General features: G+C 41.1%; 2 protein-coding genes across 3 annotated transcripts in view; one reads left to right on the top strand and one right to left on the bottom strand.

Moving 5' to 3' along the window:
* Positions 1-22,357, bottom strand: part of LGI1 (leucine rich glioma inactivated 1) — a 39,128-nt gene extending 16,771 nt beyond the window's left edge. The window contains exons 1-4 of one of the 2 annotated variants that reach the window (XM_082722097.1): positions 21,754-22,357; positions 21,275-21,346; positions 2,078-2,149; positions 1,908-1,979 (exon numbers count right to left, since the gene is read on the bottom strand). In XM_082722097.1, coding sequence (XP_082578223.1) covers positions 1,908-1,979; positions 2,078-2,149; positions 21,275-21,346; positions 21,754-22,220 — 683 coding nt within the window. In that variant the 5' untranslated portion in view covers positions 22,221-22,357. The remainder of the gene's footprint in view (positions 1-1,907; positions 1,980-2,077; positions 2,150-21,274; positions 21,347-21,753) is intronic. The other variant, XM_082722098.1, reaches the window with a different exon arrangement.
* The window catches only part of LOC309859371 (uncharacterized protein), a gene marked incomplete at its 5' end in the record, with an annotated part of 202,471 nt that extends 176,133 nt beyond the window's left edge, over positions 1-26,338 (top strand). Inside the window, 3 exons of the mRNA XM_082720003.1 lie at positions 22,532-22,635; positions 23,566-23,813; positions 25,915-26,338. The remainder of the gene's footprint in view (positions 1-22,531; positions 22,636-23,565; positions 23,814-25,914) is intronic.
* Between the last annotated feature and the right edge of the window lie 451 nt (positions 26,339-26,789).

Raw genomic sequence — 26,789 nt, 5'->3', positions numbered from 1 at the left:
TAACAAACAAAATAGTCTCTAGTCAAATGAAATAGATGTTCTTCATCAGGGTGTTCGATAGATTTTTTTCCCTCTCCCTTTGCTCCCCATCTTCCCCCACTTTCCTTCTGTTTTCTTTTCCCCTTCTTTTCTCCCTTTCTCTATCTCTCCCTTCATTAACCCTTCCATCCATCCTTTTTCCCTTCCTTCCATACATTCTTGCCTCCTTCCTCCCTTCCTTCTGGGTCAGGTAGTCCTTTAGACTGGAGAGAAGATACGCTTGAGTGAACCAATGGGAACAGCAGACTTACATCACGAGTTCCCAGAGAGGACACGTGGATCTTACATGCTCCCTTCAGCCCTTGATGATGCTAAGTACCAGACAAAAGTCCTGTTGAGTAGGACTTATGTGAATTCAGCAGCTCTCAAGTTGAGGTCATGACTTCTATTTCTCCTTCCATATATTTGTATCTGTTTTTTATTATTTTCTAAACAATGGTGTTTGGCAGTGTTTGACTCTGTGATAAAATGGCATTAGCATGTATACCATACACAGCTATTTCTGTATCACATTACAGCATTGATGTGTAATACAGCAAAGCAAACGTTTTTCATTATAACACCTTTTACAGAAGACTTAAAGGGTTAATGATTTATGTGTAATACATCTGGCCATCGGGGCCACTTACTGCAAATCCAAACAGCAGTTGAGACAAGGTTTGGTGAGAGGAAGTGTTAAGTCCCTATGGACACACTAGAATGTAGATCCCAAAGGCAAGTATTTTTGTCTACCTTGTTCCCTGCTGCATCCTGGGGCTTAGAACAGAGCTGACCGTGAGGTATTGTGAGGGGGCACGTTAAAGTTGACAGAATGGCATCGGGATCTCCTGCATCCTTGTCTTAACACTAGTGAGACATATATTAGGCACTTGAAAAATAGTCTTGAATAGATGAATAGCCATTGCAGTTCAACTATGGGATTGACGTTATAATCCCATAACTATTCAGCTCAGTAGTCACATATCCCCTCTAGGTCTCTGTTTTCTCATTTCTAAAATGGGGATTATTGTGCCTATCTGGCAGGATTGTTGGGAGGATTAAATGAAAATCTATATAAAGCAAATTGACCGACAAAATAGTAGACACTCAATAAATGCTAGTGCCTTTTCTTTCCATGCCCTCTAGCCTCCTTCAAAATGGATGTGGGGGGCGGGTGGGAGAGGTTAGAAGAAATAAATTATTTCGTTCATGTTTTCCAACCTCAACCCTATGCCATTTCAGGCTGGATATTTCTTTGTTGTGGGGGCTGTCCTGTGTATTGCAGGGTGATTAGAAGCAACGGTGCCCTCTACCTGCCAGATGTCACGGCCCCCGAGTTCTGACAACCAGATCATCTCTAGATATTGATGAATGTTCCCTGGGAGGCAAAACTGTCTCCCGTGAAGAGCAACTCTTATAGCTATAGTCATCCATTGAATAATTAAGTATTCCATTAATAAACAAATTGTTCAGGTACTCTGTAGCCATTGCTGGTGGTTATAGGATATGTTTAAATGTATATAAGGTCAGGGCTTACACAGAAAAAGAAAAACAGCACATATCAAATTAAGCTATACAGTCAAACCATAACTATCCATGAAGTGAGTAATGATGTAGATAATAAAAAAGTTATTTCAGTCACACAACTTCCCTGCATTAGATTATTTTCCTAATTATCGTTAGATTAGTCTAATCATATTAATAATGATCAGTTTCCTGGATCCACACTGGCTGATGACAGGGAGATTTGGCACATGTGCATGGAGAGAAGTCATTTGGGTTTCTTAAGTTTTCATGGACTAACCATGAAGTGGGTGTTTGACCCACAGATTATCAAACTGCATTATCCATTAGTAAGCTTAAAAAGTAATAGCAACATTCATACTTACAGGTGAATTAAAGACTTTAGTCCCCGGAAAGTATGTCTTGATATGGACTTGATGTTGTTGTTTTCTATGAATCTGCAATAGGTTATAATATTTGTTGTCAGACAGCTGTAGGAAGCTGAGAGCACTTGTCCTGAATCATTATGTAAAAAAAAAAAAGTTTCTTTACTTACAAATACTCTAGATGTGGAAGACCAATAAAAGCATCATCACTGATCACATCAAAGGAGTTCGATGTGAATAATCTGCCCAGAAAAAGTACACAATGAAAATGGTTAACCTGATAGATTGTTAATCTTCGCTGCTATTATCTCTTAGAGAAATTAGAGGGAGTTGTGTATGAAAAAGTGGACATCTACCTTTTAAAGTGTTATTTATTTAGGTAATCTTTGCAGCCTTTTTTTTAATACCCTCAATTATCTCCTCATTAAATACTCATTGAGAGAGGCTTTATGCCCCACTTTTCACAGTGTGGATGTCACATGCCTTGGGTAACATTTTGAGATATAACTGGACAAGTATGACAGTCAAAGCAGCCAAAGCAACATTTTGCACATTAGCACAATGAAGACACTAACAGAATCTTTTCCTTTTGCTCAAGAAACTTCTGGAACATTCTGATCAGTTCAAACAATGGTGCCTCAGGGTATTAAGTCTGGAAACCCTGGAAAAGTAGCTCCATCAAAGCCTAGTTGTGCTTTGGTATCTAAGAGTAGATAAGCCATTAACATTGGCTCAATGAACATCAACTAAACTTCTTAGAAAATAGGACAGGCTGAAGATAGGAAACAATGAAGCTTAAAAAAGGTATTAGATCCATTTTATTTTTAACTAGTCGAAAAGAACAATTTCACTTGGATACATTTATTTGCAATTTCAAAATAAAAAAAAATTTTGAAATTACTGATGAAAAGGAACATCAACCAGCAGTCCCAACATCCTGTTGAACAACTGGGAAGAGTTGTCAGTTTTTGAATGGGAGATTTAAAAGAGGTGGTTGTAGGCCAAATAATACAAAGGGTGGGGATATTTTTGTTTGTTTGTTTTTTTAGAATGAGTTTTAATTTACAAAATTCATTGGCTAAAGTGTTGGTACAAGCTAAAAATAAGGTTTTAAATGTACTGATGACAATTTTATACCTCAGTTTAAGTGATGTTCAGTCTACATATTAAGGTTCTCGTGTGGGGGAACCTCTTATTCCACTTAGAACTATTATCCAAAATGTGACCCTGGTCATGGGCCAGACCAGATGTTTTACTTAATTTGACAATTCGTGTCTCATACATACCATTTAACTGCACTATGTAAAGTCCAGTATTCTCTGTTAGCAACCTTTTTGACTTACTTTTGAAGTCTAGGGATTAAAAATAATTGCTACTAACCAGCTTGGTGACTTTGCCTCTCTGTGCCTGTTAACTAAGGAGATTAAAACTAAGAGACCTCACTTTCCGAACATTTATGAATAACTAATTTGACAGCTGGGATTGCTTTAGAACAGTCAGAGGAGGGGAAGGCAGTGGGTTAGAGATGAATAGAGCATGATCGATAATCTTTGAAGGTAAAAGATGGGTACATGGAAGTGAATCTTACTATTATCTCTACCTTTATTTTTTTAAAAGATTTTATTTATTTATTTGACACAATGAGAGAGATCACAAGTAGTCAGAGAGGCAGGCAGAGGGGGAGGGGGAAGCAGGCTCCCCACTGAGCAGAGAGCCTGATGCGGAACTCGATTCCAGGACCCTGAGATCATGACCCTAGCTGAAGGCAGAGGCTTAACCCACTGAGCTCCTTATCTCTACTTTTATATATGCTTGACATTTTCCATAAAAATGGGGGAAAACGGGAACCAAACTAATAAAACTAGATTATCTGTTCCATTTCCTCTTAAGCTATCAATCCTGGCGTGACGTTGGGTTTTCTATCCCTCCTCCATCATGCTCAATCATTCACTAGGCTCTGAAAAGTCAACACCAATGAATAATGATGTATATTAGATGCTTGTAATTATTAAAAGAAATTCAAAGGTTTATGATTTCAGTCCAACTTTGGCAATTGTTTCTTCTTATTTCATGGTTCTGGAAAGCAACAAGATTGCTCAGCTTTACTCCAAAGTAAGCTAACATCCAAAGCCTTCTTTAGGTTCCAGATTTTTGTTTCATTCTGTATAGGCATTATCAAGGATGGAGAGAATAGAATAAGGCAAAATAGATACAGAGCAATACCTCCCCTGCTCACTGGTTTACAAATTGTCTCATGGTTGGACTAGCAACTTCAAAGCTATATACTGCAAGTCGCCAGAAGAAATAGCTTTCAGCACCAGCTCCCCTTATGTTGAAAGCAGATGCAAAACAGAGCGGGAAATGGGTATTAGTGGGCAGCACTTGCCCACACATGTCAGGGAAGTAAAACAGAGAATTTCCACTAGAATTTGTATCTGCTTGTTCATTGCTTATCCCTAGCACCTGTAACATTGTCTGCCCTATAGTGGACACTGAATAAATATTTGTTAAACAATAAAGGAATTCACTTGACATTAAATTGTTGTCAATGTTACATTACTAAATTGAATGTTTCTTATAGCAGGGACATACCCTTATTTGCTTTTGTGTCCCCAGCCCTGAGCACAGTTCCTGGTTAAATAATGCTTGTTTAACTAGATTTCAAGGATCAAGATCTCTGGCTAAAGCTGAAACTACATGCAAAAGTATGAATGAATCTCACAAACCTAAGTTGAGGGAAAGAAACCAGAACACAATAAAGTATATCATATGTGATTTCACGTATATAAATTAAAAAAAAAAAAACAGTAAAACTCATCTATACTGGCAGAAATCAACATAATGGATACCCTCAGAGGTGGATAGTCACTGGAAGGGAGCACAGGGGGAGCCTTTCAGGTATGGATAGTGCTGAGTTTCTCAACCTGGATGCTGGTTACAAAGGTGTTCATTTTACAAAAAAAAAAAAAAAAAAAAAATGGTGGTGGGGAGGGAGGAATGAATAGGCAGAGGAATTTTAGGGCATTGAAAACACTCTGTATGATACCATAATGATGGGCACTTGTCATTATACATTTGTCCAAACCTGTAGAATGTACAACACCAAGGGGGAACCCTAATGTAACTAGGGACTCTGGGTGATGATGTAGCTTCATCAGTTGTAACAAATGTCCTACTCTGGTAGTGGATTTGGTAATGGGGGAGACCTGTGAGGGCTGGGGGCATATGGGGAGTCTCTGTGCCTTCTCCCCAATTTTGCTGTGAACTTAAAGCTGCTCAAAAAAATAGTCTTAGGGGTGCCTGGGTGACTCAGTGGTTAAACGTCTGCTTTTGGTTCAGATTGTGATTCCAGGCTCTTGTAGTCGAGCCCTGCATTGGACTCCTGACTAAGTGGGAAGCCTGCTTCTCCTTCTTCCACACCCCCTGATAGTGTTCCTCCTCTCGCTATCTCTATCAAATAAATAAATAAAATCTTTTTTAAAAAGTCTTAAAAAACCATTGAGATAAACCCTTAAGATATATGCACTCTTCATTGTGTATATTTCAATTAAAAAGTTTCTTAATAAAAACAAGAAAGATAATAAGGTAATAATGAATATCTTAGTCTTTTGATTCTAAATTCAATTGTAGTTTTCTTTTTTTTTTAAAGATTTTATTTGTTTATTTGAGAGAGAGAGAATGAGAGAGCATGAGCAGGGGGTAGGGCAGAAGGAAAGGGAGAAGCAGACTCCCTGCTGAGCAGAGAGCCCCAATGCAGTACTTGATCCCACAGCCCTGGTATCATGACCTGAGCCGAAGGCAGATACTCAGCTGACTGAGCCACCCATGTGCCCTCAGTTGTAGTTTTCTATGGACAAGGATTCTGTGGACAAAGATATATAAAATTTATATATACACAATAAATATAGTTGAGCAGGCTATTCATTTTATTGCCCTATCTATACTTAGAAAAAGACTAAAAATCATGTTCTATAAAGGGGTAAAACTCTGATCCCTAATTTTTATGAATTTCTTGGAAATATATTTGACTTCAATATTATGATTTGTTGTTATTGATCCAGATATTAAAGAATCCCACAGTCGCTGTTAAAAGGAAACTGTGCCACCCGACACCATCTTCACATGCGACAGACCTGGAGAGGACCACGGTGGCCATCTTTTATAGCACACGACCTGTGTCCCTTCCCACAGATTATTAGGGCAAGAAGGGCTCGGGTCTTCATCCAGGATAGCTGATTCTGAGGTGGGTCAGCCTCCCAAGGCCCAAATGTCCTGGTCAAAAAGGCTAGTTGGGTTAACAACGAGTTCCCTTCTGGGGATTGGGAATCAGCATAGATGGAGCCAGCCAGTAGAAGAGCCGAAGGAGAAAGCATGCCTCAGGTTTAGTTAGCTATATGGCATGCAAAGTGTATGCAAGCCACACTCAGGAGAGAGCAGAATGTGGAAGAGGCCTCACAAAGAGAGGGAAATGTTGGAGCAGTGGGGATGCCTAGATCTGTGTTCAATCCCAAGCCGCTGCTTCTCAGTTTTGGTTGCACTTGGGAGTGACCTGAGAAACTTTAAAAATACTGATACCCAGTTTTGCCCTGAGGGGTTCCAGTTAAATTCTACATGTGGGGTGTAGCCTGGGCATTGGAATGTTCAAAAGCTCCCCAGGTGACTCCCCAGGTGCAGCCTGGGCTTTCCTTCTGGTCAGTTTTCCTACTCCTGTTCCCCTCCTTTACCTGTGGCCACGGAGAAAGCAGTCAGCTCTCCTTGCAGCAAGTCTGGTTGGAGCGGTGGCTGTGGACTGTCCTGTCCCCTTAACTACATGTAGTAAGAATCTGCAATAATATGATTCAGATTTGACAATCATCCTCACAATAGCATCATGGAAGGGTTGGTGGGGACCAGTGTACCATATGAATGAAGTTGGTACTCTGAGCCACAAATCAGAGATCTGGATCCCGCAGACTTTCCAATCAGTCATCCTGTGGATTTGTCTGGAGATAGTGTAGAATCTGCCCTTCACTCTTCCCACAGGTCTTGTGGGAGCCTGTGAGGTCTCTGCCATTTCCTCTATTTTCACTGAAGGAAAACACTAGGCATTTCCTTGTAGAGTTTTGGTGGAGTTGGACACAGGGATGTGCGATGAGCTATCTGTATCTTACCACCAAAGGTGATGCCCTTAGATCTCTTAGCACCCTCACAAATTCGGTAGGAAAAGGAGCTACAGGAGGAATGGGGAGGACTTTTTCTCCCTCTGCAACCAAAGGAGTATATGTTTCCTTACAAGAAGGAGATTTAGGATGACCGTACAAACCAACTGTTAATTCTAGACAGGCAATAGCTCATTATTTAAAGAATGGCATTGCCTTCATAATAGCCTATATTTCATAGACTCCTGCTGGATTATATTCTTTGGTCTTTGGAAAAATTCTGGAAACTGGTAGAGGAGTTGCTAATATCTATTGAATGGGAGGAAACTGAGGCTCAGAGGGCTGTTAAAAGCTTTGCTTAAGATCATGAGGCCCAAGACTCCTCGTCCGGTAGCTGCTCAGAATAGGGTCTTAATATCTCCATTCTGGCAAATAATCATGACAACACTGCTCAGCTCATAGATTTAAGAAATCTAGTAAAATAATAATTCCTTTTTAAAAGGAACTAATAAATCAATTTAAGTAGTCTCAAAGTGACATTAAGATCATTTAAGCCCGTATTTTTCTTCAAGTAAAGATGTTAAAATTTTGGAATGCACTTCAGTGTATTCTGTTTATGAATACAATATCCTCATTGTAGAGATTCTGAAAAACACAGAAAGTTTGAAGGAAAAAATAAAGATTGCATAATCAAACTACCCAAAGATATTGATATGCATATTCATGAACATATATGAGATATACACATGTATATTTATAAAATTGGGATAATGATGTTATGTTCTTCTGCCCTTTTCACATACTTATTTTATCATGACCAATTTCTCATGACAATAAATTTTCAATATAATTTTAACAGATGAGTATGTTTTCTGTTATAAATGTAATTAAATTTTTTTCTTGTTGATTCCAATTTTTATTATTAATCACTACCATAACCATCCTCATATACAAATATTTTTGCCTGTTCTACCACATCAACATTTAGAATTATAATTTTTGTTTCTTTTTCTATGAAACCATGTCCTTTGATAATTTCTGTTGGTTCTGAGCCCTTTTATATATTAAAAACATTACTTACTCTTTTCTTATCTTTATTTGATGCTAAGAGTTTTTCCCTATTAATTATGACTTGTCTTTTCATTCATGATTTTTAACAGGTAGACATTTTACATTTTTAACAAAATGCATCAGCTTCCCTTGTATATTCTTTGCTTTTATTCTTAAAATATTCTTTCCCACATAAAGATCAATGAAATATCACCTATGTCCCCCCTCTTAAATTTTTTCTTTTAAACGTTTGACTCCTCAATCGATTTGGGACTTCCTTTTATGTATAATGTGAGGTGAAACACTGCCTTGATTCTTTCCCAAACACACACTCAAATTTACTCAAAACCTTTTGTTGAATAATTGATGCTTTCCTCATTTATGAGTGTTTTTTCCTTCAAATGTCTCCTATTTTATTGGATTTTTCCAAGAACCAAATCTTGGATTTATTGATTATTCCTACTGCTTCCTAATTTATTATTGTATCCGATTATTATTTATGTTCTCTTGATTTCCTCAAGATACTGAGTTTAGTGCTCAATTCATATATTTTTATTCTTTTTGATTTGAAAGGAAAGCATTTAAAAATATGACTTTACTTCTGAGTAAGGCATCCAGTAAGTCTTGAAAGGTAATAATCTTTTAAAAATCGCATATCTGATTTCTGCAAGTATTTAGAATAATATTATTAAAATCCCCTCTCAATGATAGGATTTTTTAAAAAAGATTTCATGATTTTAATGATGTTAATATTTCACTGGGAACAGAAGATGATATCTCTGAAAAATATCTGTTCACCTTGAGTTCTAGTTGCTCCTTCTGGTGCCTGTTATATCCAACTACCTAGATTGGGCGGGTCATATTTCTTCACAAGCAGTAAATTAATACCAAGGTTGTAAAGTTGTTAGGGGGTTCCTGGTTGAACTGAAAAGCTAGGACCAGAGCATTTAATTCAAAAGGAGAAAAAAGTGGGCAACAAGGTTAGTGTGGAGCTCAGAGTCTTGAGGGAAACCAAGGTGGCGACAGAGAAGTAAAGAAATGAGCAGATCAGAGAATGCAGATCTAGCTACAGGGGAAGAAGGTCAAGTTTCAGGCTGCCAGATATCCAGCCAAGAAGCCAGAGATGGGAAGCCACCGGAGCAAAAGGCCTGGGCAGGCACAGGTGTTGATGACGAGGCTGATGGGCTGCTGAAGTGGTTTCCTACCCAGGTTCCTCACTTTTTCAGGTTCCAGGGAAGGAGCATAGTGAAGAGCGAATCAGGAAGTCTGGGTCTTAATTCCTGTGAATTGGTCATAAATCCTCTGTGTGGCCTTAAGACTTAACTCTACATTGTCAAAGGAGGAGGCTAGGTGGTTTCTAGCTTGAGATATATAGGAATCTATGCTTGCAGCACTGTGGGCTTCATGGAAGAGTAGGCACGAGCTCTGCACAGGGAGTGGGGAGTCCCCTCAGGTCTGCAGACAGCTGAATGACAGGTGTAACCCTGCTGAGAACACCTCCCTTGTCTCAAGCCAGACTGCTCACCTGGTCGTGTGCAAGGGCCCCCTGGTTCTACCGATACTTCTTCAAACTTCCTGTAGGTACTTGCGACATCTCCATGATCGTCAGAATTGTCATTGATCCATGAGTGGCCTGCATGGTGTCAGAGCACGATTTTAAGCCAGAGCAGATTCTCCTGGCTACTCTCACCTTGGTGAGGGCTACTCCGGATGAAAAAGAAGAGTGAGCAGCCAATACGTGGTTGTCGCTTGGAGATGGCATTGATCAGATACAGAACAGAGAATCTGGTTTTTAAGTTTGTAACTGCCACTCATTACATGCATGATACATGAAGTAGATGAATCTGTTTCATCGTCTGTCAGGATAGGAATTATAATAGCAAAAGGACTTCCAGGAAGATTCTAAGAATTACATGGGATAATATATGTGAGCATGTCTCCTATGCTTCTGCCAAAGAATATCTAAGCAAAGAGCATAGACATAAAACACTGGAGCTGGGAGAGCCTTTAGATAGATTTTTTTTACTTCTAGGGAAACTGAGAGCTAGTGAGATTGTCACCTGTCCCAGACAGGTGTGGTCCTGGGAATGAGGCAGTCATGGGGAGTGTGTGCAAACACAGAAATGCACAAATTTAGGAACATCTGTGATGTATACATGCATATACAGCCAAATGAGACGTGAAGCCACCTAGGCCATAAGCTGCTGGGAAAGTTAGGGGCATAGCTGGAGGGATTTGACAACTTGTGTACAGTTTGCTGTGCTAAAATGATTCAGCCCCTTGAGATCCTAATATTCTCCTTTATCCAAAAGAATAGGGATGGTTGGATGATAATTAATAATAGGCTGATGATTCACTTTAGTTAAATGCGCACATTCTAAGGGCATGTGCCATGTGAATAATTTACATTTGAATATTTAAAAATATACTTTTAAGACAGGAAAGCATTAAAATGGGAAGCATCACATGTGAGCACCTTATGTCATGGTGTTTCATTTGGGGGGGGGGTTGGGTCTCTTATCCTTGAAAAAAATTTTCAGTGAAATTCAGCTGATCCTTAAGTAGACCACCAGGTCTGCTTCATCCGGGTTGATGGGAAATAGCCCTACTTTAGCTTCACATAAATCTGGTGGTAGCTGAGGGACTTTCCAGAGAGATAGATGGTTCATTTCCTCTTTTAACAGGTGAGGAAACTGAGGCCTGCAGAAGTTAAGGGATTTACCCAAGGTCACATACATCTTTTATCAGCAGCAGGGCCAGGATTAGAATGTTGGTTTTAGATCTGCAGGGATCCCCTTGGGAATATTCTTGATATGATGCCTACTAGCAAAGATCACATCATGGGTCTACTTCTTTGTTTTTATGGTCTATTACCTCTTATCTCAGGACAGTCAAACTTTTCCTTTCTGGGAGTTGGCATAACTAGTCTAGGAATTGACATAACTAGTCAACAGCCCACCCCTCCCGATGTTGTTTATAAATTCAGTCTGTATTGCCCTGGTCCTGAAGCACCAAGAATAAAGGACTTACATTTTTTGGAAAGCCCATTCTGTGCCAATCCTCATCTTCAGCAGCTTGCCATCTATGAACTCATTTTAATCTTAAAGTGAACACTGTAATTTAGGTTTTATATTCTCCTCTTGAAATATGAAGGAAACTGAGGTAAGAGAGGCAAAGTAATTTGAAGCTTGTAACTGGCAAAGCTGGGATTCTGTGCTCAAACTGGTGATGGTCATAGGTGAGGCTATGCTTTCTCTTTTTAGTCCCATCAGATCTGCCCAGTGTCTGCTGCAGATCTAGAATAGCCTTGCCTAGAAGTTCCCAAAGTCTATTCCCTAGAATACAAGGCCTTCTTAGGGTTGAGAGGTTTTACATGAACAGAGAAACAGATAAGTCTGGGGAAAGTAAATAAGTAAAGATCATTAGGGTTCTTAATCACACTAATCTTTCTATCCTTAAATAAACTGAGACTCTTCAAAATGGAATGAAATACACAGCTTCCCAATTTTATTGATCATGGGACCCTTTTATCATTGAGCTTTATGTTTAATGAATATTCCATGAAATATACCCAGGGAAATGCTGTATTAGCCATTTGGGAAATGGCTGTGAGGGAACCTGCTCCAAACAAAAATAGTGAGAGTGTAAATATAAGCTCAGGGGCTTTTTCCTGTTAAATGTGCTGTGAGGGGTAGCTACTTCCTCAGAAAGGTGGAGCATCCCCTGAGAGGTCCCCAGAGCAGCTGTGTGTGCCAAGCTGCTTGACCAGCTGGACAGTGTGGGAGGCAGGCATGCTCCTGGATATCACACTCCATGAATCCACACTAATAAAACTGAGTTAACTCCTTATATGGAGATAGATGGTTTAGTGTATCCTTTAAGGTGGAGTTCTTTGCACTTGCCTAAGCACTGCTAGCAAGCCTTTCTAGAACAAGGTGAGGTATAAATAATTAAGTTCGTAAATACTATGAATCCCCAAAGCATAGATTCCAATATCCTATGAGATGTGAAGAGAAGTGAAATGACATAAAATAATTCCAAAGGCTTTTCTAAGCCAAAGTGCATTGTGAGTAGCCAAGGTGGGGAGATAAAATGTACAGTTTCCCAAATTTATTTGAGCATAGACCTGTTTCTTGCTGGACAACAGTTCCACTGGACACAAGTTTAGAAGATGTTGGTCTAAGGCATAACTTTAAAGTATGTAAGTCCTTTTTCTTTTGCTATTTTCTTCTCTCTTTTTCCAAGCAAGGGGACCAGGGCTTACACATACAAATGAGAATTAAATCCTAGGGAAACGAGTTGCTCTTGCCAGTAATGCTGCCGTTCTTTCAAAGGGCTTTTGAAACTCCTTCTCATTAATTGTCCTCAGGAATCAGGACACATTCCCCTGAATACCCCCATTAAGGGCAAAGGTTGACCCTTTGAGAGGGGGTTGGATTTGGGGAATGGAACTATGTGAAGTCAAGCCCAGTGATTCATGTTCAAGAGGAAGTAGATGCAAGTAGTTAAAAGTGAGGATGTAAGGTTAAGCTCCAGATGTGCCACTTAGGAGGGTTGTGACATAGAGGAGGTTACCTAAAACCCTTTTATGACTCAGTGTTTCATCTGTGGAATGGAGGTAATCATATCCCCTCATGGGGTTATTGTGATGATGAAGTAAAGAAATGAGGTCCATAAAGTGCTTAGCCTCAGGCAATACAAACATGACAAACACCCCCTAACAAAACTTTGCCTGGTTTTATTGTATGGCTTGTAAACTGGCAGTAAAGATAGTTCTCAAAGAAGGATCTAGAAATGCTTAGCTGTGGAATCGTAGCTGGGAGGAATCTAAGACCTCCCACAGGAATTCTCTAATGACTCCAGAATTGTTTGTACATATAAATTCTGGTCTATTTTTTTTAAGGCTTATTGCTTTTTAATCACATTGTACACAGGCAAACACCTGCCATCTTGTCATGTAAATGGGCACAACAATTTCTCTCTACTCCCTACCCAGGGGAGAAATAATGAAATATTGTTTTATCATCAGTCATCATGGGGAGGTCTTGGTAAAATCCCGGAGGATCTACTTGGAAAATTGAGAACCACATAATTATTTTTAATGATGAATTTATAATAACCAATTCCATATTATGAGACTCTTTCATTTAATAATCTAATTTGCTGCTTAATGTTAGAAATGATCCAATAAATTTTGTTCATTTCTTTAATGAGACCACCTTCTATATATATTAATTTCTAGGAATTCTACTTGTAGAATGGAATACAATGCAATAGAATTTTTTTAAGACAGGAAGACACCTTAGTTAATTGAGTAGACAGGTCTCAAAATGTCAACTTATGTTTTGTTTGTTTTTTAGCCTTTAAAAAAAATCTGCTTCCAGATTTTTGCCTTTCCCTGAAAATTAGAAAAATATGGCTCCATGCTCATGTACCATATTCTCATCAGCAATGATCTGCTGGAGCTGAGGATCTTGTCATTTTTAGACAAGGCATGTCTTCTCTGGTTTACCTTGGTCACTACCATCCACTATGGTCTTATACTCAACTGCTTCCTTTATTTACCCTAACACCCAATCCCCATTGGCATTTGAGTTTGAGAATCACAATTTTATCTATCTCTGGTATTTTATACATATAAAATCTGAGGCCCAGGGGCGCCTGGGTGGTTAAGTGGGTTAAAGCCTCTGCCTTCAGATTAGGTCAGGATCCCAGGGTCCTGGGATTGAGCCCCGCGTCGGGCTCTCTGCTCAGCAGGGAGCCTGCTTCTTTCTCTCTCTCTGCCTGCTTCTCTGCGTACTTGTGATCTCCGTCTGTCAAATAAATAAATAAAAATCTTTAAAAAAAAAAAAATCTGAGGCCCAGGGGTATTTCGTGACCAACCCAAGTTCAGAAAGCCCATTAGTGGCTGACTTGGATTTGAAACTCATGTCTTTGAGTTCAGACCTCTTTCCTCCTACCACAGAACTACTCATCTGAAGACTGGATAGTGTTAATTATTTTGAATAAAATAGTGTTTTACAAAATTTGGTGCTAGTTTTTTTTTTTTTTTTTTTCTCCATGAGGAAGAAGGGAGAGGATTCTGCTTCCTCTCAGTCCTGTAATCCCAGAAAGGCAAATAGTTCATGTTTTCGGTGAGAGGTATTTGAAGGCAAGATTGCTTAGAGGTTCTGATGGACACCTATGGGTAGAACAACAACATTTTGAATCTAGGATCATAAGCAAACACAGCCCATACAATCAGATGCTAATCCAATATCATGGTTGGTCAAATTAAAGTGATTTTCAAAAACCATAATAAAAACTAACGTTTATTATTGAGGTACAGGAACTGTGCCAAGCATTTTCCATCTATTGTTTCATTTAATCCTCACTGCAATCCTGTGCAGGAGGTATGATGGTTATTCCCCATTTTGCAGATGCAAATCATGAGACTTGATTAAACTTGCCCCAAATCATGGAACTACTAAGCAGCAGAGTGGAGACTGGACCCATGTTTATTTGACCACAAAACCTGTGCCCTGGGGCACCTGGGTGGCTCAGTGGGTTAAAGCCTTCCACTCAGGTCATGATCTCAGGGTCATGGGATCAAGCCCCACATCGGGCTCTCTGCTCAGCGGGGAGCCTGCTTACCCCTCTCACTCTGCCTGCCTCTCTGCCTACTTGTGACCTCTGTCAAATAAATAAATAAATAAAATCTTAAAAACAAAAAAAAAAAACCAAACCAACAAAACCCTGTGCCCTTTACTACTTGCCATATTGCCAGCTCTCCAGGGTTAGCCATTTTGATATCACAGCTGTCAACATAAAGGCCCTGTAATCATTTTGTAGCCCATATCTCAACAGTTAGCGAAAGTCATCATCATTGCCAATCAACTGAGTATCATTTTGAACAAAATGAGAAAGGCCATCAAGACTACCTGAGGATAAGAAAGTTTAAAAAGAGAACACCTTGTGATACATTCAAACGCAGGCGATTACAATTTATCTTTTTAGGGATTGCTGCCAAACTCTATCTGCCATACCAGAGCAGGGAGAGAGAGAGAGCTGACTCTCATCTTCGTGTCCCTCACAAAGCCCAATGCTGTGCCTGTTGCACCGAAGAATCCCACAATGCATTTACTGAGATGGGAGGCTTTTGCTTTCATTTTGTTCCTGCTTGCAACACTACAATGAATACATACTGATAGCTAAGCAAGTATAAATAAGTCAGAAAGGAAATTACCTTTCTATTAGGGAATTTTTTTTTCATCTTAATACTGCTTAACCAACATTTCGCTTTGGAGGTCGTATCAGACTGAATAAAGGGGAAGTTTTACCCTTCATACACCCTTGATGCTAGTCAACCTCCAGAATCACCAGAGAACCTGGGAAGCAAATATGATTTTTTTACATGTCAAAGGCCTAGAAGAAGTCCAAGTGGGACAGAAGAGACTCAGCAATGGGTCTAAGAAAGGCTTTGGATGCTTTGCCTTGTAAATTCTGGTACACTAGAAATCTCTGTTGAAGAAGTTTAACATCATAACACCATGTTTTTTCCTTTTTCTTCTTTTTGGAAGTATAATTTATATGTATAACCAATACACATTATGCAGAAGAGGGGATTGAGATAGCCCAGGAAAGTGGGTGAAGAGATTAGGGAAAAGGCAGCAAGAAAGTGAAGGGACAGCAAAAAGGAAGGAGGTGTTCGCCGACAAACTGCCACTCTCTCTGGCCTCTCCTGGGGAAGAAAATGTCCCGTGCCTCCCAGACTTCCCTCCACTATTTTGTTCTGGTTCCAAAGGCAAGGCAGTTTCCTGACTAGACTCTGCTTGACCCACTCAGATCTAGGCTGTATCCAGGCCTTCAGGAGGGAGAGTACAGGTCCTCCAGGAACTGGAGCCTCAGACCTGGGGGTTCCCCGATGATGGCCTGTTGTGTTCTGTCTCACACTTTCTAGGTTACCTGGGTCCCTAAGACAGATTGGGGGTGCTCCTCTTTAACTTGAGGGAGTATCACCCAACCATTACTCTCTTTGTATGGGTAGTCCTTGATTCCTCAGGAAGGAGGCCGATTCCCAACGTAAAATGCCAGTACGCGGGAAATAACTGAGCCCGTGAACAGCACCTTCACTCTGAGGCTGAACAGAACCTCTTCACATTGTTTTGATTCCGTTCACTTTCTAGATGTCCACACAATTAGTTCGCGTGATATCTGATAGGGTACACTACCATAAAAAAGAATGTGACTATCTACTGTTAGGAAAGCAAGACTCTTCAGTATAAAATTTGTGAAAATATGGATTGAATTCAACAAATTGAATCCAACAAATGGATTGAATTCAACAAAAAATTGAATTGGCTCTGGATAACCCTCCATGAGGTCCAGAGACATGGGGCAGATAGAAGCACAGATAATTCTAGTAAATGACAGGAAGAACTGGAGATATCCAGAAAGTCTATAGAGTTTGAGAGAACAGAGGTCAGGGAATTAGGTACTTCAGTTTGTTACGGATGGAGCTTGGGGAGTGTCTGTGTGCACGTGTGTGTGTGTGTGTGTGTGTGTGTGTGTGCACGTATGGTATCAATATTATAAACGATGACCTTGCCCAAATATCTACATTCTATGAATGCCAACTCGGGTGTTCAGATTTTCTCTGTTTTCGGGGAACTGAGATCGGAGTTTCTGGAAGTAACACTAATGGAGGCGGGTAGCAGGAGCACCTGATGCAGAAATTCCCACAGCAGCCCATGAGCCCCTGATGGCAGCTTTAATTAGGGCCATGGTCTTGGGGTGCAGAGGAGGTGGCAGGTTCTCATCCTGTTTGAGAGAGGACTTGTCTGGTTGGAAGTGGACAGTGAAGGAGGAGGGCCAATAACTCCTAAGATTCTCGCTTGAATAATTGAGAGGAAGAAATCCATTTTCAGAGAAAACATTGATTGCACAAGGTTGCTTTGCAGTAACAACAACTAAGTAATTAAAAAAGTTGAAAATCAGAGCCATGGGTCATGAGGCGTATTGTAGACAACACAACCTAGTTGCTGACTGAAATTGTTACTTCGTGGTCTATTGTGAGGGGCACCAGCTGGCCCCAAACAAAACCAGGCTCATCCATAACCAGCTAACAATTCCCCCAGAAGCCCCCTTAGCATTTAGGTCTGGCTTGAGTAGTCATTAAAGGGTGCTACATTTTTCTTATTCTTGTAATATAAGGAGGAATAGAAAAAGGGGCCAATCACTTCCAAAGGTGAGATATGGTATTTTTTTCCTGGACAGATAGTATTTTGAAAGACTAAATGATAAAACCTTAATAAGAACGGACATATTGGGGTTCCTGGGTGGCTCAGTGGGTTAAAGCCTCTGCTTTCGGCTCAGGTCATGATCTCAGGGTCCTGGGATCGAGCCCTGCATTGGGCTCTCTGCTCCTCAGGGAGCCTACTTCCCCCTCTCTCTCTACCTGCCTCTCTGCCTACATGTGATCTCCATCTGTCCAATAAATAAATAAATAAAATCTTAAAAAAAAAAAAAAGAACGAACAAATTATTTATCTTGTTCGTGGTATTTACTTTTTCCTTTTTTAATATTTTACTTCTTAGGGGCTATGTACTTGTGTGCTGACTGTGGATTAATAAAAGAAATAATGATTTTTTTTTTCCCCAAAGGGATCAATTCTCTTGCTTCAGATAGGACCAAATCTCACTGGAATAAATAGAATTTTTTTTTCTGACCACATTGAATTCTTATATACATGGATTTTTTTTTCTTTTCTTTTCTTTTTTTTTTTTTTTTGAGCACAATACTAAAGTCAACCCTGTAATTTGTTCCCTGCAAACAGAACTCTTGCAAGAGTTGGAGGGATTTGGTTAATTAAAAATTTTATAAACAAATGGCAATGTGGCCACATTTTATACTCTTCAGTTAGAATTTTACTTCTGAAATGAGCCTTTGTCATTGGGGATTTCAGTCAGTAGTTGAGAAGAACAGGGCTTTAATGTGTGAAAACACATTTCTGCAAATTCCATTTGCTACAAGCACTGTTCCCCACCACTAAATGCAAACCCAAATGAATAATTATTCTCATTGGTTATGTCTCACAACTGACTCTATGGAAAACATGAATGAAATTGCGTTTGCTTGTGCAAAGTTTTGTTATTGTGGCTGTTTAAAACCAGAAATAAGATATTTTTTAAACATTTTGCTCACTGTGATGAATTTTTATTAGATAATTCTATTCTTCCTCTCCTCTCTACAGAGTGTGGGTTTTTGTTGTTCCTGCCCTCCAAAACACATTGTCAGCCTCGGCCTAGCAGGATCTTTTCTCCCCAAACACTGTGTATAACTCAAAAGGGCACTGCATCTGTTTTCCTCAGTACCTCATGCTGACATTTCAAAAAAGTACTTCTCATCATGCTTCTGCATAAGGTCTGAAAAAGCATTTGGGACCATAACAAAATTATCAGATTGTTAGCATGGATCATGGGAATGGGCCATTTCTTTTCCCTTTTCAACAACAGAGCAAGAAACCAACTGTCTTTGCACAACAATGAAGCAGCATCAAGTCTGAAGTTTATCCCTTCCCAGGATAGGACAGGTCAATTTGGTAATCCATGGTCACAAAGGCTGTTAGAATTCATTGCAAAACACAAGCCACCGCTGCTGTGATCCAGGCCTTGTCTGATGGCCAAAGTCACACAAAGGCAAATTCAGGCCCCTTCCTCTTCGTATTCCAGGAGGGACTGGCAGCCCACGTGGGGTTTTCAGGCCACCCGTCGGCCCTGCCCCACAGAAGAACTATTCATCCATGAACCATCTATTCCCATCAATGTTATGATTATGGCACAATTCCCATTTGGATCCTTACGATTTAGTTCCTCCTCGGTGAAAATGAGCTTATTAGACCCTCTTCTGAAGAGGAGAAAGCAAAAAACATTGGGCAGGAAGAATAGGGAGCAAAATCTTTAGAAAACAAGGTGCCGGGATCAGAGACAAACTTCGACACCTGACACTTACGCATAAACTCTGCCCAGGCACATATCTGCATGTCGAAGGTTAGCCAATGTGAGTTAAGTAAGGACATACAGGGCAAGAATTACTTGCCCTTTTGTTATTTCTGAAACCTGAACTGCTTTTAGAAATAAGGGCTGGAATGTTCCATAGGAACTCAGAGCATGGGACACAGGGGCATGGCACACACTCGGTGTGGGCTATTTAAAAACCAGTTCCTTGGCTTCCCTCTGTGATTCTAAATACGTGTAATCACATTACCCCGCAGCAGCCGGTAACTATTCCTATACCACTGTCCAGCATCTGCGCTTGGGAGGCTGGTCCCCTGGCAAAAAAAAAAAAAAAAAAATAGTAGACATGTTCTAACTGATTGGGTTGTTCAGTCCAGGTTTTCTGTGTCACAGCTAATGTCTATTTAGTGTTGGAATATTAGAATGTGTTGACTGACGCTTCTCCTTGAATTTTAAGGACTCACCTATTTCACTATCCTGGGAGGGAAAGAGGTGCCTTAGCTCTGGAAAAGGATGCTTTTTAAATGAGCCATTTATTTATTTAACAAGTGGACAACATAAGCACAATTATCACTTTTTCAGATACAACCAATTCTTACACTGCAGAAGGATCCTGCCATGGGAGACTTTGCCTCTCCATGTACTGAAGACTCTTTTTTGGATTTGTCTGATGTGCTAACTCTTCCCCTAATCATACCACCAGCCATCAATCAGATAAATCCCTTAAGAATACTCTGCTCAATTGCATATTACCCCAAGACACTCGCTAGTAGAAAGACATTAGCCAACATTGTTACATAATGTCCGAACACCTAATCAGGTTTATGAATTCAAAGAATTAGTCAAACCAGTTTTGGAATTTCATATAGATAAAACAACAGAGTAACAGAATTAATTTATAGATTTTTTTTTAGCTTTTTAGCTTTTTAGCTTTATGTAAAAATTAAAAACACTACCTTTCCTAAAATGTGTAACCATTTGTCATACCCGATGCCAAGCATTTATCTACTTAAATATTATCTATCTCTGATAACAATCCTTCAATGTATCAACACCTCCATTTTATAGATGAGGAGACTGAGGCTCAGAGAGATGGAGTCATTTGTACAATATTCCTTGTCTAGTTTCTAGTGAGTGCTGGGGTTAGATTTACACAGATCTCTCCAGTTTCAAATCATGCTGTTTGTCTCTGTATATATAACCTCAAAGAGCCAAAATAACTAATTAAGGCAAAAAATAAAACCCAAAAAAACCCCAAAAACAAAAAAACAAGCAAGCAAAAAACTTGTGTCCTGAATCATGCAGTTCAGATAATGAAAACTCAGTTGATCAACAATTGGCTAATTTCCTCCTGGAACCATATCACTACAACTTCAATCTGTCGCCTGACACCTGAGTCTGGGGAGACCTCTTGACCCTCACATGGTCCAGCTCTAAGAACTAGCACTCCAATGGCCAAACATTACACGTCAGAACAAATGATACATGTGATATTATGCCGGTGGAGAAATAGAATTTCTTAGTCAAATATTGTTTTTTGACTATTTTGAGACATAGCCAGAATAGGTGGTTCCCTCGTGGCTAACTCAAAACATACGGCAAAGACTAATCCTTCGCACCACCCTATATTAATATTTTCTTTGCCTCCTTGTAAGGCGACTAGTTATAAGTGATGGGAGATTAGAAAACAATCTCACAAGAGTTAATATATTAAGGAGTTACCTAGAAAGAACCCGGATTTGTTTTTCCCCACATGGTAAATCATACAGAATAGCAGCCCGCCCCAGATCCCCGGGAGACAACATCTTGAGCGCATATGTTATGCAGGGTTCTCTATCGACTAATTCAAAAACTCCAGGGCAAAATAAGCAAAGTTCCCAAGTCAAAAATGAAAGTAAAATAGTGGCATGGAATTGGGAGCATTGTTGCAAACATTCCAACAACTTCATAAATAGCCGTTAGAATAGTCAGCATTACAGGTTAGCAAATTTACCATTGCAAAGAATCAACCTGCACTGCTCGTGTCCGGTCCCAAACAAACCCAGCTACCTCTGACTTTACTGATGTCTTTTTCTTCCCAGAAATGCAATCACATTTGACAAAATTAATATTGAGATCGTTTTACTAGAGGGCTTATCCAAATATATGCTATATTAAAAATAGTCATGATATAAATATTTCTCACAAGAGCTGCAGCGATGGTGTGAATAAAAAACTCCCTTCTGAGATTTCAGTAAAACCAGATCTCACAAAGGATCTGAAAGAAAACAAACAAAAAACAAACAAACAGACGTACACAAAGAGACACACACACACACACAGAACAAACCTTATGTTAATCCAGTTTAGCAAAACAGTCACTATTTTGACACTATTTTATGAAGTACCATACTGTTCCTTCCCAGATGGAGCAGGAGAGATGAAATCGGCTACAGGTTTCTCATAATAATGTTCAGGGGATGGGGGATATCTAAGCACGTTCCATAGCAGCTTAATCAAAATCAAAATTTCTAAATGCAGCAAAATGTTAGCACTGTCAAATGGCCAAGCACGCAAGAGGAAATTCTCTCTCCATGCCCTTCTACCGATACATACAAAGCCCCAAATACATCGGCTGGAATTTTTAAATCGTAAATTAGATATCAAAATGCTTACGGGCCTTACAATGAGATAACATCAGGAGGAACGGTGCGTGGGATGGATCTGGCATTCTCACATAAAGCATTATCTTTGGTACAAGTACACACGGCAGGGCATTTTGGCTTCGCTGGTTTCTTCCCCTCAGTCAGCAAAAGCGCAGATAAGAGACATAGGAAATAAGCAATTCTTTTCAGGGGGATGCAGGCAGTTCCCATCCTTTGGCTTCTCTCTGATTCCATGCAGTCGAAAAAATATCCCCAAACATGAACAGAGCTTCTGGAATTCAGCTGGTGATTGTCTTGCTCTGAGACCAGGTCACACAGGAGTCCACCCGTTTCCTCTGCCTCTGTATCTCTGCTTTTCAAAACCGGGACCTGCAGCTGATTCGTGAGCTGCTCTTCGCTCCAGCAACGCACTGCTCGGGGAAGAGACCTGTGAGGTGCTGTGCGATGGGAGGGACCCAACTGCTGGAGGAGAGAGCCGACTTGCATCACCACGAGAACACTGAGCACAGAACAGCCTTCGAAGGCAAAGTGAAGTGATGTAACAGAAAATAAACAGCGTTTTGCTTGCACCGAGAGGGCCTTTAATTGTTACCAAAAATAGGACGGCTTTATGTCTTATTAGTGGGTGGGTGGGCGGGTGGGTGGGAGCCGTCCTCTTGTATCAGATCTCAGCAGTCTCAGAAACCTCTGGGAATTTGCTGTGCGTGCAGCAGAAGAACGAGTGAGAAAAACTCGCTTTGGAGCCAGCCCTGGCTGGAAAAATGAAGTTAAATGAAACTCTCTCTCTCTCTCCGCAGCATTTGGCTAAAACCTTGGTCTTGCTTGCTGATTCCACCTGACTGATGCCATCGTTGAAAGACAAATAGGAACACATGGAGAATGTGACTTTCAGGGAATGAATGTGAGTAAACACTTTTCTGACACTTATCAACTCTTATGAATTCTTGCTTTTCATAATCCGCCCCCCACCCCCTGTGTAAGCCATCCCCTCCTGCCATGATGAGGGAGGAAATGAGGATGTAGACTGCCCCTGTGCATAATCCACCCTCCTCCTTTCTCAGGCTCCCTTCGTCAGCCGTCAGCCGTAGGACCAGAAGCCCTGAGGGAACTCCCTGCCAGCAGGAGGCAGCCCACTTTGGCTTCTGAGGGCCCTGTAAAGGCCTGGTTTAGCCCAAGAGGCTCAGACAGGGCGGGGAAAGCACTGGATTAAGAGCCGGAGCCCTGGCTTTGAGGTCCCAGGTCTGCTACAAGCGAATTGGCCTTACCCCTGCATCTGTTCTCCTGTCTGTGAAATGGGGATGGTAGCATAGGTGTTCCATAAATATCATGAACATTACATCAACGTGGTAAGCTATCTCACTGTCATACCTGATGGGAAGGAGAACATATCTTTGGAATAGGAAATTTATTTAAAGAAAAGAAAAAAAAAACAGACCTTGACACTGGGGCAAGATGGTATAGTCCAAGAGGGTGGGAAGACCCTTGGCTTGGAGGACAAGGAGGAGAATAGACCCTTGATCCTCTTACCATGCTGAAGTCGGCCACTCTGGAGCTGGCCCAGCTGGCCAGGGGATGTCAGTCTCTAGTCCTTTCTCCTGCTCAGCTTCTTAGACTGAAAACAGTAAAAGGACTGTTTGAGCAAATGCATGATTATGACCAAACTCGTCCTCCACGGGAACTTGACGCATTGGTGGTCTACCCCTTCCCTTCCGTCACATGCCCCATGCTCACTGCAGTCACTTGTTTAATTTCTCTGAGCTCTGGAGGTGGGGGTGGGGGGGCAGTGGCAGGCATGTTCACTCTTGTATTTGGTTACTGTCTGTTTACCCAGAAGACGGTAAGCTTCATAAGGGCAGAGACCCTGCAGTGACTCCAGTGCCTGGACAGCATTGTGCACGTGCTGGGCACACAGTTCACCTTCTAGAGCAACAACAGAGCGTAGAGGCTATTCATGACCAGGACATGCTCATCCAATGAAACTTCACATCCCGTCTCAGAGTTACAGTAGAGGCATTGGATCTCATCAAGGGAGCCAGAGGACAACTCCCTAAAGAAGTATTGATTGAGCTGAGTTCCCAGGTAAGGGGGAATGAAGGAGAGAGCTGGAGCTTTCCGGGTGGAGCAAATAGACCCAAGGGGCCGGCCTTGACCCTGAGGACAGCAGACACCTCTGCAGTGTTTTGGGCAAGGAGTGATATAATCTGGTTTTTGCTTCAAAAGGACCAGTAGATTATGATCATTAGACCGATTTTTGAGGGCATATAAATGTGTTATATTTTTACAGAAAAGGAAAAAACCTCCATGCAAGAGAAGTAATGATTTTAGAGTATATTCTAATAATGTTTCACTATCTAAGTCTCTTTGAAGGGAGGGAATATATGATAGTGTTTATAATAACTGTGACCCATGGGCAAGCCCCACTTGGAATGGTAAAAGTGTCACTTAAAAGTTGGCTGCAAGCCAGATTTCTATAAATTGGGTCTTGTTTCAAGTGCACACTGGAAACTTGTTCCATAAAATAGTTATGTGGTAAAAATTTCATAGAGGATTGTTTTTATTTTAACTACCCATCCCCTAACTTATCTGACTTGTAAATGATGCATTTTGTAATTATAAAATAAAGACCGCAAGAACCTTCAGGGACTTCAGAGTTCTCAGATCCAGTCCCCAAAATGTTACATGTGGGGAAACTGAGTTCCCAAGAGGTCATACAGATGGTGGGGAGCAGAGCAACCATTCTGTGTGAGGTGACATTCTCAGAGATGTGGTGAAATGGATCAGTGTGGTTAAACAGGGTAAGTCACTCCCTGTGTTTCACTTTCAAACATACCAAGTTACCAAGATTGCTTGATCAACCCTTCGCTTTGCACTCTGTAGACACAGTCAGAGAAAGGGTGAGCACTTTCATTTTTGACTGGACAAAGGCAGAAGGGCAAATGAATGAGGGAAAGAAATCATGCCCATAACTTCACTTGGCAGCTATATTTATCTGGTGGTTCAGTGTGTCAGTTCTAGTGGAAAAGCGACCATGGGGAGGGGAGGGAGGTCTCTAAGGGCAAATTACAATGGGCATTCTGAAAAGACAGTAACTTTTTCTTTCTCTTTGGCATTTAAAGACCAGACTTGAATTCCTTATTCAATTAAAACACCCACTAACCCACTAAGATCAGGCAAAATTGTAACTGTGTAATGTGGAATGCTGATGGCCTTTTAAGGGAAGAGAAACTGCCTGGTTCCCAAATTGGAACTGAGGAGGGGGCTAGGAAGAGCAGTTTGCCATAATGAAGTCTTGAGGGGCCTGGAGAGGGGACTCTTGTTGCTGATGAGACTTCCTTTCCCCACAACTTCCTCCTTCTCCAGGAAGCCCTGGTACGGCACAGAGAGGATGTGGAAATCGGGAGGGTGGAAGCTAGGGGTTTCCACCAAGTCGAACACCTTTAGATACAGTTTGATAACCCAACTGTGGATTATGATGGGGACCCTTGGGACAGTAGGCTAGAAGGGGTGAAAACAAAGCTAGAAGGATGCCCAAGGGGGTTGGGAGGCTTGGCTGAGGAAGGCTAGATGCACAGGCCCAGCTGTAGAGGAGAAGATGAGTGGATCTCAGGATGGCGCTGCGTGTTGCCAGCTGTGTGACCACAGGCTACAGTGTAAACTTTCTAAGCCTTAGATTTCTCTTCTGCATCTTGAGAATATTAGTAATACATATCACATGGAATTGCTGACAGAATTAAATAGATCTAAAGTGTTTAGCGTGAGGTCTGATACATGGGGATGACTTGTTACCATCATTGTCATCATTGCGACAACAGGACTTGAACTCTGAGCATGTGACTCCCAAGACCTGGGAAGCCAAAGCTCTCAAATAGAAATGGGTTTATCTTAAATCTGTATTCACTCCAGGAAGCAGGGTCTTGTGGGGGGAGGCAGGGAGTAAGAGTCTATTTGCATAAAGCAACCAAGGATCCTCCTGGGAAAAGAACTCGCCAGTCTGGGTGAGACTAAGAACATCCAAGCCTAGTCCAAGGGCAAGGTCCAGAGCTGGAGAAAAAGAAGGTTGTTTGGGTGATGAACGCAGGGCAGAGATTGTTGTCAGCCTGCTGCCCTTGAACATGTGTAAGTTAGAAGGGGTAAGAAGAATCTACTTTCGGGTCCCTGGAACAAAGGGTCTTCTTTCTAGGTTAGCGGCCATTATGGCCTTGCACGTGGGTGCTATGAGGAACTGTGCCCAGCGCTGTGGTACCAGAACTGCCATGGAGATACAACAGCGTCCCTGTCCAGGCCCGTGACTCATACGTCACCAAAGGCTTTGGGTTTTCCAGCAGGAACAGCTCGATATTAGTGGCCCAGCCACAGTGACAGCCACACAGAGGAGTTGGCAATGATCCCAGCAGAGAGCCAGAGCACAAGAGAAGGGAGGTGAGGTCCTGGTGTGTGTTAGGGAGCACATGTGCGAAGTTCTCCAGGAATCCTCAGATCAGGACCGGGGCTTTGTGGAGGGGCTGGAGTTTCTGGGAGAGCTGATGAAAGCAGAGGGAGAGAGGAACAGCCTGTGCTGGTTCTGATCCCAGCTCTCCCCTCAGGCTGGCTGTGGCCTAGGAAACACGCATTATGCAAGTAAACAAATCATTATTATGAGCCTCAAAAGCTCCAGCTTAGCCCTGCCTCCCTTTTACAAACACTGACACATGCAAATGGGTGTCAGTTCTCGTGTGTGTGTGTGTGTGTGTGCGCGCGCGCGCGCACGCATGCGTGTGCTCGCATGCGTGTGTACACATGGTTGTGATGTAAAATGTTGCTTACAATCAGTCTAGGACCAAAAAAAGAGAAAGAAAAAGAAAACGCTTTATCAGAGGATGAGAAAGATCTTCACCCACCCCAGGAGTCTGTGAAATTGCTGAAAAATGTTGATCTCAATTCCAAAAGAATTCACTTTCTGATTGAGGGCAGTAAGTAGACTGATCAGAATATCATTTCTGTTATAGCTGTGTGACCTTGAGCAAGTTGCTTGGCTTCTCTGTGCCTCATTTTCTACATTGATAAAGTAGGGCTGGA

This window comes from Mustela nivalis, assembly GCF_964662115.1.
Source record: "Mustela nivalis genome assembly, chromosome: 2".
Classification (NCBI taxonomy): Eukaryota; Metazoa; Chordata; class Mammalia; order Carnivora; family Mustelidae; genus Mustela; species Mustela nivalis.
This window is presented reverse-complemented; position numbering and strand designations above follow the sequence as displayed.